The following is a 17,596-nucleotide window of genomic DNA, read 5'->3' as shown; positions in this document are numbered from 1 at the left end:
TCATGTCAAAAGATATTTTTGTCGATTTTTGGCACCTAGTAGATTACGTGTTAGTTTTGCATTTCAAATGTATGTGGTGGGTTTTTGATATTAAATTACGTTCGCACTACTAGTTAAAACATGTTTTAACGCTATCTTCATGACATGTTTCTTGTTGCTAATTATTAAAACATGTTTTAACTCTGTAGTGTGAACATAGTATTAGACTTACGTGTTTCTTTATTATACTTGGCGTCATTTTCATATTGGAAGCGATACACTTACATTTTGACTCGCCTCTAGTTAGTTGCCACCCATAACACAGTACGCCCAACAAGACAGTTATAAATAGGTCTACCCCAACAGTGGTAAAAAATGATTGCTGCATTTCTAGCGTTGGTTCGGCTTTGAAAAAGCTTACATGTGCCAGGTATTATTCAAAATTTGTGAAATTTTTCACGTTACTAACATCTATCTTTTTCAGTCGATTTTTTACTTTATCTGTAAGTACAACTACTTCCGAATATTTCCTCAAATTATCATGGAGATCCGAGCGCTTCGAAGCGCTTGTCGTCTACCAAGAGCAGTGGTAACTTGAAACTTTAAGGTGGGCACTCATTCTTTGTAAAAATCTTTGAACAATTTTTGATTTTGAACATATTACTTTTTTTAATTGGCGGTTGTCACAGCCAGCTTCTGAAGACTCTCCGTTAAATTATTTTTTGCGGAAATCACGCTACAACCCAGTAAAGCTCAGCCGGAAATGAACTGGAATTCTGGCTGGTTCCAGTTCGCACACGGGCTCCAGTGACACAACCGATTCTAACTAGAATCGGTTGTGTCACTGGAGCCGGAGTGCGAACTGGAACCAGCTATAATTCCAGTTCATTTCCGGCCGAGCTTAACTGGGAGTGCAAACCAAATATCTGAAACACATGAAACATAAATTGGTTATGGTATGTGTGTTTCGACTTCGTCTCATTAGAATCCGACATTAACTCAGCTAACGGACTAAGCTAGCACCGGATTGACGCTAGCTCAAAAAAAACGGAGACACCGTTAATCCGGCGCTAGCTTAGTCCGTTAACTAAGTTAGTGTCGAATTATGGTGAGTCGAAATCGAAATGAAAATTCCATAACAAATTTACTTAAAAGATTTGGGGCTCTTCACGCGCGAAGATGGTTTTAAATAATATTCTCCTTAATGGAGAACAAATAGTTTTTACCAAAATTGTTCTCCACTAAGGAGAAATATAGCATAGTACATGAAACATCTTAATAAACATTGAAAATTATTAACCATTTCGTACAGAAAAAAAGATGTCGGATTTTCACCCTCTTTTATCGTTATTAGCGCTGAAAGATTGTTTAAACAAATAGTTTCTACTGATATCGGAGGTTTAAGCCCAAGCGGTTAGTGTAGTCTAAAAAAAGTGCGTTGAACTTTATACGTGTAGCTTTTAGTTTGCAATCGTGATTTCCGACTAAAAAAAAGTTATTTCGCGCTCTAAAAATTTTTCCTGTCACCGCACGAGAGGTGCGACGCGAGGCACAGATTTTTTATTTAAATTTTCGCGGATGATCGGACAATTTTCTTACGCAAGCATTCGCTAGCACTGCCCTCAATGTGGGGCCGTTCGTTTTGTATATCTTAGTCGAACGAATTATTTTTGCTGGATATTTCAGAAGGAAAGACTTCTGCGTTACTTCGGCAACTGCATATGTTGTGTATATTGCCGCTATCAGCTAAGGTTCCATATATAAATTTTGTCATAGTTAAAGCTGGATTGGGGGAAGGGTGGGGGGAGTAGTTTACAAAATGTGACGTTCTGCGACGTATGGGAGAGGGAGAGTTAGATATAACTACGTACAATGTTTTTTTCTGAACAAAAAAGATGAATATATGAATCACGATACGGTTAGTGGTATGCGAAGAATTCAACTATCCGTTTCACCCCGACCGTTCGTTCCGGGGGCGGCGATGCACATGCAATACCTGGAAGATCATCAGGAATGCTTGGACAGCGAAGTTCAGCAGTATGATGCTAACAATGTAAAGTTTCAATTCTTAGTGGCCAGTAGTGATAAGTTGGGTGGTTTCTTTAAATAATCTCTTCTCGTTAGATTACTATCCGACGTTGGCAGCCGAAACTGATATCTATACTGAGATGGCAAAAGAAGCACAACCTACTCGTAGTAACAAGAATGAAACGGAAATCAGTCGGCACTCAACAAAAACGTTGCCTCAAATGCAACACCGAAAGTGTCAAAAATAATATCCTTCTAGTGTGCAATCTCCTGTATCCTACCAACACCAACAACCGACATGTCGACGGAACATTTGCGTCAATTTTGAAAAATTATATTTCCGTTGAAAAAATCATACCGGCCTGGTGTGAGAAGTACAACAAGTAGTATCTAAAGAAAGTAAAGTAGTATGGTTCCCGCTAGGCTTCTGAATAATTTTGGATGAGAAGGAGAATTTGGAAATTGGATAGTTGAAAACTGCTTTATCACGTGTATCCGCGGGCAAGGTAAAGATGAAGGAGTTCCCTTCGTCGATGATTAAATCTTCACTCAGGTTGTCGATTATCTGACAAAATTCTCTGGAATTAAACCAGTCGATCTGCAACAAGAAACTGACGACACTGAAAAAGTCCTACCAAAAAATACGCTATCAAGAACGATTTTCGCGTGATCAATATAATTGTTCCACCGGAGCAAGTCGTTGACACGGTTTACCTGTTTCATCTCCCCATCATCGCATAGTATCATTTCGCTTCTTGGCATGGAAATTCCTCGGGATCAAGATCCAATCCGAGACACACGATTCCGTTGAGGATGCATGGACAGCGCTTTTGCTGTACAAGAACTATCTCAAACTGAATGCTAAGGATGGGTTTACGATGGCGCTGTCGAACCTGTACGAAACCGGCAAGAAGTTGCAGTGGAAAGTGTCGGATTAACGATGGAGGACGATACACCGTTCTGAGGAATAGTGATATCAGTATTTTCACTATCCTACAAGAGATTTGAACGTTTATTTGATGCTTGCACACCTAGAAAAAATAGTGTAAATTTACGTCTCCTGACCATGACATATACGAGCATCAAAAATGACTTAGTTTTACGTTTGAATTTAATTTTACATGACGTTTAATTTCGTAAATCATGTAATTTTACTCCACATACAGCGTTTGTTCTGAATGGTAGGAAGTGTAATTTTAAGTCATTGCGCATGTAAAGTATATGTTTCATGTAAAATTAAACGGAACACGGTAATGTTCTGTCATTTCGTAAATTACGGTTTGTTGAATTGTGTCATGTTTGCAATTACGTCAACGATAAAATTCAGATTTTTTTGGTGTGTGGGTTTGGGAAATAATGCTACACGCAGAAAAAAGATTTGTAGGTTCTATAAAAATATGTATTAAATTCAATAAATAAAATTATTGGTCGGAAGACAATACATTTATTTTTGAATTCAATAGTTTGTTTCAATAAAAAAAATCGTTCCGTAAGACCACAATTTGATGTTGGTACGGTCTATCCCAGAGAATGATCATAGGAATGGCGACCCCTTGATTTACACATGATTTTACGCGTATGAATAATGACTCTTCACCAAGAGGGATTCAGCGTCTAAAATTAAAATAAACACAATTTGCTCGCATTTATTTGAGGATAATGCGTCTCGTCCGGGACCAGCAGCGAGGCAAACCACAGACCTAACAGAGCATCCTCTGGCAGATGACCTCGAACTCCTTCCGTCACTTGTCGAAATTGAGCAAGCCATCCTGTGGCGTATCAGGCATGGCAGCATGAATCATCGTTAGGTCTGTCAGGATAAGGGATAGTTCCGTGGCTAATTAACATGTTTTGCATCTGAAATACCTTCTTCAGATGCCGGTCGTTCTCGTCTACCGTGTCGAAAAATTTAGCAGTATCTTCCCGCATCAGCACTTCCCATTAGGCCCAGGCGTTATTATCCTCAGAAAACATCCGAGCCAATTCCGTGTATAGTTCAAGTTTTTCTCGAGGTGGCACAGCCAGGTTTTCGAAAGGCGATAGACGGCATTCAATTGAAGTCCTGAGATGATCGCCTGTAAGGAGAAGTTGTTCAACAGTCGAAGCTCCTGTGCAATGTCAATCCAAATGGGCATGAGGAGGGTTCGTTTCTAGTAAAAAAAACTCGCTAGAATACAAATTCAGTTAAGTAGTTAATCCACTTATGGTTTAAGTCGCGGTTCGATAAGCATATCACCCGGAAGGATACCGCATTAAATTGGGTAACGTTGGCGAGTACTGATCCACACTCGTGCTTGTTTCTGATGGACCAAATCACACGTCTCAACCACTTGAACAGTTCCATATCCAGTCGGGTCGGCTGTTCGGTAAAGTGCTTCATGGGAATCGGTACGAGTTCAGCAGATGCTAAGGTGTCCCCCGGAAGGCAGGTTGTAAACACTCTAAAAACTCCAAATTAGTCGGTTAGATCATGGTTATCACTGGACCATGGCAATGGCAAGGGTGCTCTAGTGTACTTGTCTAGCCTATTTGTATACCTGACCGAAGAGAAATAATCGAAATGAGCTGGTTTTGACAAAAGGTCGGTGTTAATTCAGACCGGACTGACATCGTATTGATTTCGAGAAAAACGAGTATAAAGTTTGAATCGCAGCATCCTTCACATTATAATTCGAAATTACTTTTTGCAATATTTCATGCTAGGTGTAACATATTGCAATTCTGGCAAAAGTCGAAAGTAGCTGAAGAAATTCTTTATCCAATGCTATCATTATCTCACTTTTTGAGATTTTGTGACTTACTCCGGTCTGACTTAACACCGAAAAAAAATATCAGTCTAACTCACCTATTTAAAGCTTTAACGTGTTTTTCTTAATTTGGCAACCGCTTCGATGTGAACGCCGGAAGCCTTGCAAGCATTTCGTGTCCAAATCTCCGGGGAATCCATCCAGCCAAATGTGTAGAATGGAGACTATAATGGCAGAGCAGATAGTGTTTCTTAAGTGGAGTTATGAACTACTATTGAAAACTCTGAACTGTTCACTTTTGAACAAACCTAGAGTTTTCTTGTGCTGGTCGTTCAGCGCATCCGAGGGCAATAGTGCCGCTGGTTGCGAATTTTATTTCTCGTACCGGTTCAGCAGCAATCCCAGGACTTTCTCTGGCTGGCAAATATTCGGTAGGTGGTTAGGAACACATTCACGAATGTACTCTCCAGTTCTCCGTCATCCGTTGTCAGGGCATCCACTAGTCATGAGAGAGTGTAGGAACTCGCACGGTTTCCCATTCCAGGTGCGATATTTCATTGTTCGTGGAGCTGCAAGTAGGAAGATTTTAATACAATCTCCATGTGCGAGAATAACCACCTACCTCCTCAAAGCTGGAATAATCCCATCCTTGAGCTGCAGATTAGAGATATTTTTATGAGTAATATCTTTTTTCAATAAACGAAGAAATCAAGAAAACTTACATTTTCGTCAACAGGTACCCAAAACAATCGTTGCTAAACAAATTCATCCGTGCAGTCAGTTATAGCACTATTTTATCAAAATACATTTCCCCTTTTATCGATAAGGCACGTTGCATGCTCATCAACATACAAACACACGAAGAATGCCACAAATTTGCCATTCTTTACTCTATATATTATGTCTCAAAGTGCACAATCCGCATCATTACTCTCGCAAATAAAACTAAAAAAAAAAATTCTGAGAACTCGTAAATTATTCCAAAGCAATTTTTTATGGCAAACTATGCTAAAATAGCACCGTCAATAGAATTGTGCATCATTATAATGAAAATTGTGAAAGAAGTGACTTCTATGTGTTAAAAAACAAACAAACTTAACCGTAGAAATAAGTATAGGATATAAGCAAACAATGTTATAACTCGATTATATCACGCTTATATATCCAAAATTGTATGCATGGATCTGTGTATATAGGTACCAAGATTTTGTTAATAATTAATCCAGTAGATGCTGCCACTGGCTGTTTCGTGAATTTGAGATCCTCAATATTTCGAGTGCAAGTATCAACTAATGTCCTCAATTCTGCGTGCGATTCCCTGTTCATTTTCTCCATTTCAAAGTGTTCAGAAATGACCAGGGTGGGGGTGGGCGTAGCGTAGTTGGTAAATCGATTGCCTTGTACGCAGCGCACCTGGGTTTGAGTCCCGACCCCGCACATAGGGTTAGAAATAAGAGATTTTTCTAACCCGAAGAGGCCTTAAGGTTAAAAACTTTATAATCGAAATAAAAAAATCCTGAAAACACAGATCTCAGACCAAATCCAATTCAAAAATGAATGTTGAGTAGGATGCGTCCAAAATCAATAAAAATCGGTAGTTTTCGGTAGGGATAAGGAAAAAAATGTACCGCGATGGGGATCCATCCAGCAGCTTTGGGTGAAAGCTGCCGACGCCGTGTTCAATCAACACACAGTGACTATATGCACAACTTGTTGAGGCAGACACAAGAGTCGATGAAATAAAACACCCCGACATGGCAATTAGTGAGGGCAAAAACTAACTCATTCAATGAGTTTCATCGTCGCACAATGATTAGGGTGGAAGTTTTCCGTGACTTAACTTTTTGTCGGCTCCGACAGCATAGGTCATTAAATTGACTTTACGCTTGTCCGGACATGCCGCAGACTCAGGTGATTCGCATTTAATGCCAAAAATCCTGACTACTGCGCTGCAGAAGACAAAAAGCTAAGTAACCGGGAAACTCTAAGCTTGTTCATTGACCCTACTCCACGCTTTTCTAAACTTTCTTACTTCAAATCTTTGCTCTCCCTTGAGTACTATGGCTCTTAATATTTGAAAAAATACTTCAACTTCCAGTCCCTTGCTAATTATATGTCGTTACAATATAAAAAAGGAAAAAGATTGACTCACTATAAGTCGTTAATAAAAAAGGAAAAAAAAATGTACCGCGATGGGGATCCATCCAGCAGCTTTGGGTGAAAGCTGCCGACGCCGTGTTCAATCAACACACAGTGACTATATGCACAACTTGTTGAGGCAGACACAAGAGTCGATGAAATAAAACACCCCGGCATGGCAATTAGTGAGGGCAAAAACTAACTCATTCAATGAGTTTCATCGTCGCACAATGCTTAGGGTGGAAGTTTTCCGTGACTTAACTTTTTGTCGGCTCCGACAGCATAGGTCATTAAATTGACTTTACGCTTGTCCGGACATGCCGCAGACTCAGGTGATTCGCATTTAATGCCAAAAGATCCTGACTACTGCGCTGCAGAAGACAAAAAGCTAAATAACCGGGAAACTCTAAGCTTGTTCATTGACCCTACTCCACGCTTTTCTAAACTTTCTTACTTCAAATCCTTGCTCTCCCTTGAGTACTATGGCTCTTAATATTTGAAAAAATACTTCACCTTCCAGTCCCTTGCTAATTATATGTCGTTACAATATAAAAAAGGTAGGGATAAGAAAATAGCGGTAGTTTACTCTTGGTCGTCTGTGAATCGGTAGGGAAGACCAAAATCGGTAGGACTACCGATAAAGTGGTTGGTCTGGCCACCCTGGAAATGACAAACAGTTTGAAATAAAAATGAGAAATATTGCAAAATAAAAATGATATCACTAGCTTCAAACCGGTTGAGTGATTATACCAGTCTACAGCTAATACCAGAACCCACTGCCTGTTTTTTCTTGAAGCGACATCTGTGAGTAAACTGCAATAATCATCGATATCGAACCACTTGCATACAACATCGGTGTGGATAAATTTATTTTGCTACCACCCACTGGTTCCAGCTCGTATTCCGGCTCCAGTGACATAACCGATTCTATTTAGAATCAGTTGTGTCACTGGAGCCGGAATACGAACTAAAACCAGCCAGAATTCCAGTTCATTTCCGGCTGAACTTTACTGGGCTGCATCCCGTGCCGACCAAACATTTGAACATAGTAAAACTATAAACACTCATAGTAATAGACTCGCGGATGTAAAAACCGCAAAACTGGCAACTAGAAAAAACAAGCGCGTTAAACTGGCATCACCTAAAAATGTGCAAGCTCGAACGTGCTCGACTGTATTCGATCACCTTTTTTATTAAAATAATTTTTCAAGTGGTTCAATATGTGAATCAAAAGAGAAGTTATACGTTTGATACTGAGCAACAAGAAATTAAGAAAAGCAAAAAAAAATCCAGTTTCTTTAAAAAAACACAAATTTGATGAAAAAGAGCATAAGTAAAATGTTTTTTATTCTTTTATATAGAAAACAATATCTTTCTAAATAACATTGTAAAATACTAACACGAACATGAAAAGTGAAGCCTACTGTGAATAACAAAATAATTTTTTTTATATAAAATCGCAATACTTGTTCTGCTTATTTGCATTGTATGACGTCATGCTCGTTTGGCTCCGAATTTTGACAGTTTGTTTGGCTCGATAAAAGTACCTTCGCTGGTCTATTACTATGAGTGTCTATAAGTAAAACGATATCTGTACATGTGTTGTGCCTTGCAGGATAATCGCCTTGCAGGATCGCTTAAAGCCCCAGTAAATAAACAAACACGCGACAATATTGCATTAACCACTCATATGAGTAAATAAGTCCAGATAATTCACCATTTCGACAATAAAAACTAGGGTTTCCAACCGTCCTTATTTTAAAGGACATATCCTTAATTTCGATAATTTGGGAAAGCGTCCATAATTTTACTCAAAATGTCCTTAATTTTTGTCTCAATCCATGGCATATTTAAAATCAATTGGATTAGCTGTATCGATTATTGGCTATTTTCGGCAAATTGAAGACTAAGAGAAACGAAAGTAATGAAATTGAAAGACCGATAGGTATTCTAGAACAAATCAGTTATAAACTTAGAACGGAAAGCTAGGACTAGGTAGGCTCATATGGACATGATCGAAAATAAATGTGAAGATTCCTTCTGCTAAGTAGGAGTTGGGCGTTGCACCCAAGTCTACCGCATGGTCATTGATACAACATAACTCACCATAATGATTTACCGCCAACGCCATTGCAATATTTTACTAGCCATTTTAGTTGTTCACTTCAATATAGTACTTTTAATTTGTTATACTCAGATTAATGATTCAAAAGCATTGATTAATTGTATTGCATGGAATTAAAGTTTCTAACTATTCTTTTCGTGTTTCTCATCGCTGGTAGTAAAAAAAAGGTTTGATGCTTCGATTTTCGGAAATGAAAATGTAAAAGGTAGGATTTCTCGATCTTATATCCATGCAAATTTGAAATGTAATGCGGGATGCCACGTTATAATTAATTGGCCTGATATTTTACACAGTTCCTTATGCAGCGCCCACAGTTTTTGGCCAGAGTCAACCCTTGAAAATTTCACCGAGTGATGCACCATGGAAGCTAGATTTTCTTGGTTACATCACCAGCTATAGCCTTGAGCTAAGCTGATATATTGACACGCTCGCTTACAGAAGCGAGAAAATCCATTTGCTTAATTCAACACGGTTTTGTTTGCCAGCCGTGATGGCGCGACCTTGCGCGAGCGGAAAGTAAAGACTTCCGAGCATGAATCATAAATAACTACTGATTCATCCACCCCCTCTTACTCTAATCATGCGAGCAACCAAAGACGCCATGGGAAACGAGCAGTCTCTACCCTACAACCCATTCCTGATTCACCTGTCATTAAAAAATGCCATCGGAAGAGAACCGAACGATGTAGTCAAGGCGAGTAAAGAGGCCAGAGGTACACAGCACGTCCTCAAAACCTCCTTCCGAAAAGTATACAGCCAGCTCATGGCAATGTCACAGTTAGTAAATGGGACCAATATAGAAATTACACAGCATCCAATACTCAACAAAACGGCAGGTGTAATATACGACCTAGATACAAAAAACCTATCCACCAACCTGATACTGAAAGAACTCAAAGCGCAAAGGGTCATCGAAGTACGCCAAATCACTAAAAAAGTCAGTGGAATTCCGACCAACACTCCGTTTCTGGTCGTCTATTTTGAGGGTTCGTACCTTCCGGATTATGTATACCTAGGAATGCTGAGGGTAAGCGTTAGACGATACTATTCCAGCCCCATGCAGTGCTACAGGTGCGGCCGATTCGGACACGGAAGCAAGAACTGCAAAGAAAAGGAAATCTGCCTAAACTGCGGAACGGAGCACGAGACAACCATAGAGAATCAATGCAAAAAACGAGCTACTGTGTGAATTGTAAAGGGGAACATTCGGCACGAGACCGCGCCTGCTCCGTTTTCGAAGCAGAAAAACACCTTATCAAGATCAAAACCGACAACATCCTAACCTTCCCCGAGGCCCCGGCAATGTTGAAACAGGACAGAACAGGTAATGAAACATACGCGAGTTAGATCAACCCCCGAATGAACACACTCGCCGACGAAAAAGACCGCATTATCCAATTGTTCAAGCAGGAACTAGAATCCCTGAAGAAAGCCACAAAAAGTCAACCCGCAAGGGACGATAAAGATACAACAATCAAAAGACTGAAAGAACAAATAATCGAGGAACGTATTCAAAACAAGGACCTGCGAAATGAGATGGCCGCCCTGCGTAGAGCAGTCCAAGAACTTCAAAGAGGAACTTCCAAATCGCCCCTCCCTCCGCCACAAAACAAAACACCACAACAACAAATCCAATCAGGAAATCCACAACCCAAAAAAACACCAACAACCGGTAATGATAGGAAATGTCCCGACAACAATAGGAAACGCACCACCGAACAAAATCCCCCCAATTACAAGCAACAACAGCAAACACCCATCCAACAATAATACTACCCAAGATCGGCATCCAACCGCAAACAAGCCTCACCTTCAACCTCCCAACAACTGAAACCGTTCGCACCGGCCCACAGTGGCGGATCTTCAAACAAAAGTCGGAAGCTAATTTTGAGGTGCTGAGCTCATTTTTAATGTCAAAAGTCGTAAAATATTAAAAGCATTTTTTCCATGCAGTGTCATTGAACCTTTCTTATAACTACGATCCCGTTTTCATGATATATTTTCTGTTACTGTTCACCAATGGCAGCAATATCATAAAAAATGAAGAACACTACTTTAAATCCATTGTATAACGTGTTGGTTTACTGTAGACTGTCTAACTATTTTACACAAAACACCATGCGCCTCCATATCAGCAACAAAGCTTCAAAATCTCCTTAAACCTTTTTGCGCATCTAGGCGCAGAACGAGACCATGATATTCGAAAAGTAGAGGTTATTTCCCATAGAATGTATACAATGTGACCGTTCCGAAATGATTTCGAAATTTGTACAGAATACATTAGTGAAAACAGTATTTTTGATCTGACTACCTCAAACATATTTAAACGAAAAAAATCGTAGTTTCAAGTTAATTTACCGAATGTATTTTTATCGCTAACCAGTTTCTTTCGTTGCTCTACACAATGGAACTAGTTGTGCTAAAGTCGGACCAAAATTAAAAGAGGAACATGCATTTCCAATCATAAAATTTTGAATATACATCATTCAATACATGAGAAATTTAGGAAAAATATCAATATATCAAAAGTAAATTTTTGAGATTTTGGTCAGCCTCTAGCCACTGTGCGGCCGGAGTAGGGAAAAATACCAAGCCCCCAAAAAAAGGAGCAAGTCAAGAAGCCCAGAAAACTCAGCATGACACGGGATGGACAGAACCCTGCGACTACAACCAGTGTAATAGTATTCCAAAATCAAACAACCCTCGACGACCCGTCGATCGACCTGTCAGATTAAGCCAAATAAAAAAAAATCCAACATGAAACCAACAACAAAACAAAAAACCTATCCACATCAACCCCGTCCAGGGAAATACCGGGTCCCCCCGAAGAGCCCCCGGCGGCTGTTGGTGTGGGACCGTCGGTACCCACCCAGGCAAGTACTAATCCCGTTACACACCAGAACAGTTCAACTGCCCCACCCCCTTTTAATACAGCAAACAACAAGACCGGACCACCCGATGGACTCCAGCGCCCCGCAAGCTAGTAAGCCTCAACGCAGCCCAGTCGACCGTCATAATCCGACTAATCAACCACCAACAATATCACCTGGCGAACCCGCATCTCCCAGCACATCTCCACTAGGAGGAACTAGCGGACGACAAACAGATCGCCCTCCACCATACAACTTCCCACCACGAAACCCACAAAACAACGAAAAGGAAAAAAACCACTCCCCTGCACCGGCCCCGACCGCGGAAGTACCGGAGTTTATCGAAGAGCCCCTCGGCGGCTGCCGGTGTAGGGGTCCCGGTTACCCCCGGTAAGTACACCAACTCAAATTTCACCAAAAGAACAGCGCAGTGCTCCCACCTTCCTTCCAGAAACCCAAGGAAAAAAGTCGAGGAACAACAACCGATCTTCACGCTCACCCAGCCCAATATCCGGCTGCTCATGGCATCCCGTAGCACTTCACCAGAAAGCAGCAACAAACCCTGTGCAAACCAACAACATCTTGTATACCGACAGAATTCCTACAAAAGAAACAACAAACTACGAGCAGACTAACAACATCTTATATACTGACAAAACTACCACAAAAAAGAATATTAGGGAAAAAGCCTCCTCCCCTGCACCAGCCCCGACCGCGGACGTACCGGCACCAACCGACGAACCTTCGGCGGCTGCAGGTGCAGGAGGGCCGGCTCCCCACCGGGTAAGTACCACCTCTCGTTGCTTTTCGCCCGAACAACCGTACGACCCTGAACCTTCTCTAGAATGCATACCACCGAGCCCGCCCAGCCACCGACCACACAGCAACAACAACCCCAGAGAACACCCCCACGAAGTACAGCGGAGCAACGACGACGACAACCACAGTGACTCCCGACCCAGCACCCCTACGGGATCTGAGCCAGACTCCGATGACACCAGCTCCAGCAACCGCAGCTTGCTGGCTCTCTAATGGAACACTAACGGGCTGCGGCAGAACCTCGGAGACCTCCAGAACATCATAGCTCGCCACAACCCTATCGTGCTCGCGATCCAAGAATCCCCAAATCGCCACCGGTACCGGCATCGCCCGGGGGTTCGGAGGCCGATTCTCCTGGGAACTCCGAACCAGCGGTGTGTTACCGCTGGTTCGGACTTCTGGCAATCGCAAAGAGGATCAAGTTTCCCATCCCCTCGCGTCCATTTACATACCACAAGACGTCCCAGTTCTAGGCAAGAAACTAGATGAACTAATTCGCCAACTCCCACCGCCATATATAATCATGGACGACTTTAACGCACACCACCTCGCCTGGGGCTCACACCGCTCCAGCCGCCGGAGAAACGAGATTCTGAAGGCAATGGAAAGCAAAACGTTAGCACTTTCAATTGCAATCAATGCTATCTGCGAATTTTAGCGAATAAGGAAGTTGCTTAAGGTGTAAGTTAACTTAAAAATATTCGAAAAACGGCAATAACTTTTTGTTTTAAGAGCTACAGATTCATTGTCTTCACCAAAAATGTGTATTTTATTATGCTATATTTCACCCTAAGTAGGAAAATTTGGTAAAAACCAAAATTTCTCACTAGGGTGAAAATTTGTTGGTAAAAACCAGTCTTTGTACAGGAGGGCACAAATCCTTATTTCATACTATGTTGCGTTTCGGCTTCGCCTCATCAGAAACCGACACTCACGTATTGTCGGAATAGATTAGCGCCGACAATACGTTAGTGTCGGTTTCTGATGAGGCGAAGCCGAAACGCAACATAGTATGAAATAAGGATTTGTGCCCTCCTGTACAAAGACTGGTTTTTACCAACAAATTTTCACCCTAGTGAGAAATTTTGGTTTTTACCAAATTTTCCTACTTAGGGTGAAATATAGCATAGTGCTTTCGCATAGGCCTGCTAAGCCAAGACAAGTTTCGGCTTCACTTGTGTCTCATCGGCATAAACAGAACTTCTGCTCGAACGGGACATCACGTTTGATCAGTCGTTTGATTGAAACACATAGTGTGTTTTAGTTTTAAGGGATTTGCGTCAAGCCGGCGCTAATCTATTCCGACAATACGTTAGTGTCGGTTTCTGATGAGGCGAAGCCGAAACGCAACATAGTATGTGTATTTTATTGCCTGTTCAGCTTTGTAGAAGACCCTTTTAATATAAAAAATAATCGTAAGAAGTTAGAAAAAAAACTGTTTTTAGCCCTCCACATCTCGCTACTCTTGCTATATAGAGCTTTAGTATCTTCAGCAAAGTTCTTGACAACAACATTTTCTAGAGCTTTTCTAAAAACAGCAAAGTTCTAGCTAAATTATTTTGGGAAATAAATTTTCTATCTCACTTTTAGGTAAATTAATCACTTAACTCATTATATCAAAAGATGCGTCTATTCATATCCAGAAACTTTTTCGAAGAAGTCTAATCTCCAAATCTAACAGTTCAGAAGTTATTGAATTTTGATCGTGAAAACGGCGTTTGCTCTGGTTCAAATCAGTTAAATTTTATCAAGAAAATTATTCTCACGTTATTTGGGAAGACGTACAATTTGCGACTCAACTTATCCCGGAAAAAATGGAAGTCGCATAAGCTCCTTGTAGCGTGATTGAGTGAAAATTTCAATGCCACCATCTGTGGGATCGTGCCGCTCATATGACGTGTTTCGGATGGCTTCGCTCAGTAGATGCAGAACACTACATAAGTCGAATCCTGCTGATTAATCCAGTTTATAGTCAAGTAAAGCCTACCGAAGTTACTCGAGATACTGCACACCCTCTCTGTGAACCATTCGGTAAAATTTTTAACATTTAGTTAAAATCTGACACTTCGAAAGTTATTTGCAAAATAACCCTACTTTAGAGCATGGTTAAAATTGAGAGAGCGATAGTTGAATTTGACAGCTCGATCGTTCAAATTTTGCCCATGATGCAGAATAAAAAGGTGGAAACATTTTCTGTACCTAATTGAGGTTGTCAATATTTTTCAATACAAAATTAAGGGATAAAGATGGAAACGACAACGTGTTGTGTTAAGATTTGTTTGGGTTATTTCATGATGTGGATGTTTACTTTTCGAGGCTATGACTGTCATACTTAATGTAACAAGGAAAAAACTAATTTTAAAATATCGACAAATGCTCACACCTCTACCAATTTGTGGTCTTCGCAGCTGTCAATTCCAAATAACTATCCATATGTCAACTTTTCAAATGGTTCGCTCTCTCGGTTAAATTTTTCCATTCAAGAAAAAATAACTTTCGAACTGTCAAATTTTAACTAAAGGTTAAAAAAATCGCCAAATGGTTCACAGCCTAAGAGAATTATCTTTGTATCCAGTTGATGAACATACCATAATTGATTACACAGGTACACCGTTAGGAGAGCTAGGAAAAAATGAACAAACTAGTAATGCCATCGGTGGCAGTGAAGCTATTCAAGATACGACGCACCCTGAAAGAGTTTTCATTACAGTCAGCCCATGCACAAAATCCAAGTGGATACTGCCATTGGCTCTCTTATCTCCGCCGTCGCACAGTATGCCGCTCGACAATGTCATATTTACTACCAACACTTGAGAGGATTGCGTATGAAGATCGATGAGTGATTAGTTGCTGTTTCGGACAGTGATCATAATGTTGTTGTTCTGGCCGAGACGTGGCTAAATGTAGTTATACTCAGGGAGATATGTGCGGAGAGAAATGTAGATAAAATGACAAGTCTCATTTCCATTGTTTATATCGGGCTGTGCTCCTAAAAAAGTTGATTGGCTCGGCTGGCTTGCATTTGACAGTTTTCCTGGCTCAATATGGCGTCTACGCATATCTCTCGTTGGAAGATAACCATTCTAAATGGTGCAATTTACTAACTCTAGTTGTTCGGCTCAAGGCACACAGTTCACCTGACGATTACGACCCGGCAAATACAGGTAAAAATGGAGTGGTGGGATACTCATTGTAGTCTCAAAACGGCTTTCGTCAATTCTGAAACCCGTTATCAGTCTCAGTCAGGGATGTAATGCACATCAGAGCAAATAAAGAGAAGAATAAAAAACGCTCTTTGCACTTTTCATGCGAACCACCGCTCTTCTCTTTCACAATAAACCTCTTCACTCCGATATGTGTTGCTCCCATACGTGCATTCTCCTTAATGGCTGCACACAACAAAGAGTAGAAATGAGCAACCGAAAATAAAAGTCGCAAGGGTAGAACATGCTTTGCAAAATCCGTTTCAAACATATTAGAATATAAAAATCGGATATGAACCTCAAGCATAAAAATCGGACAGAAATCTTTCAGCATAAGAATCGCTTAAAAAGTTCTCACCCGTAAAACTCGGCAAGGATGAACATCCAGTATAAAAATCGTTCAAAAATAAATAAATCTCTCGTTGGAGCATCCGTATATCTTGATGTTTAAGATTAAAAGTCGGCTAACAAAAACTACTTTGTAAGAATCGGATTTAATTCTTTTCGGTGTTTTTACTGAAGGTTTTTTTATACGATTCTTACAAAGGAATGTCCCAGTCCGATGTTTATGCTTGAAGTTTATATTCGATTTTTATATTCTAATATATTTGAAACGGGTTTTACGAAGCATGTTCTGTCCTTGCGATTTTTAATTTCGGTCGATCAAATAAAGAGGCACTTGAATGTTCATCTTGGTCCCACGCGCACGGAAGCAGAGAAGGCAACAAAAACATTTTAAAAACGTTCTTTCGATCAAACTTTATCTGAAATGTAGTTTGATTCGCCTTCCAACCTGCTTTCCAGTGAGGGGAGGTACAAAAAAGTGGCTCTTCAAGGTGACTCATCGAATGAAATTGTGCAGCGTTTTCAAGTTTCTCTTTGTGCGGTCGTTCTGCACATCGCAGTGTTTTTGTGCTGCTCTATTTCTAGTCGGTGTATTTCGCTCTTTGTGGCACATTGTGTGTGTGCAAATAACAGGCCTGGTCTCAGTCTCAAACTGCTCTGAAGGTTGAACAGAGAAAGGGCAAAAATCGAAAACGAAAAAAAGCAGTTTTTTTCCACACCGTGTGTTAGATCATCATAAAAATCAATCAGCAGTACTGTAAGAACATTCTACATAAGCTGATTGATTTTTATGAAGATCGGTAACACTTCGAATAAACTGATGTAACAAACGGTGTGGAATAAAACTGCTTTTTTGGTTTTCGATTTTTCCCCATTCTCTGTCCATCCTGAATATCAATCTACAGCCACAACATAAACATGTTTAATGTGTGTGGGTGTAGTGCATATTCCCCACGACTTCTCTAATGATGTAGATGTTTTTCAGGCACACATCGATTCAGCACTTGATGTTGCTAATTTCTTCGAAGTTCGAACCATTCATTGTTTGGTGACTGCAACCAACCCGGGTTTGTTTGGAAGCGCACACATTCTCTCTATGCACTCACAGATCCCTCTGCATCAACCTTTTCGAACTCGAGTATTGTTTTACTGGACGGAATGTCTATATTAAATATATAACTATATAACTACATATATATATATATATATATATATATATATATATATATATATATATATATATATATATATATATATATATATATATATATATATATATATATATATATATATATATATATATATATATATATATATATATATATATATATATATATATAT

General features: G+C 40.2%; 1 protein-coding gene and 1 pseudogene across 1 annotated transcript; one reads left to right on the top strand and one right to left on the bottom strand.

Moving 5' to 3' along the window:
• Positions 1-3,627: 3,627 nt before the first annotated feature.
• On the bottom strand, positions 3,628-9,024 carry LOC131681199 (ral guanine nucleotide dissociation stimulator-like 1; annotated as a pseudogene).
• A 574-nt stretch (positions 9,025-9,598) lies between these two features.
• LOC131681198 (uncharacterized) lies at positions 9,599-10,207 on the top strand. Its single transcript, XM_058961907.1, has one exon. It carries the CDS (start codon positions 9,599-9,601, stop codon positions 10,205-10,207), a length of 609 nt encoding a protein of 202 aa, XP_058817890.1.
• Positions 10,208-17,596: the final 7,389 nt, after the last annotated feature.

This window comes from Topomyia yanbarensis, chromosome 2 (genome assembly GCF_030247195.1).
Source record: "Topomyia yanbarensis strain Yona2022 chromosome 2, ASM3024719v1, whole genome shotgun sequence".
Lineage (NCBI taxonomy): Eukaryota > Metazoa > Arthropoda > Insecta > Diptera > Culicidae > Topomyia > Topomyia yanbarensis.
This window is presented reverse-complemented; position numbering and strand designations above follow the sequence as displayed.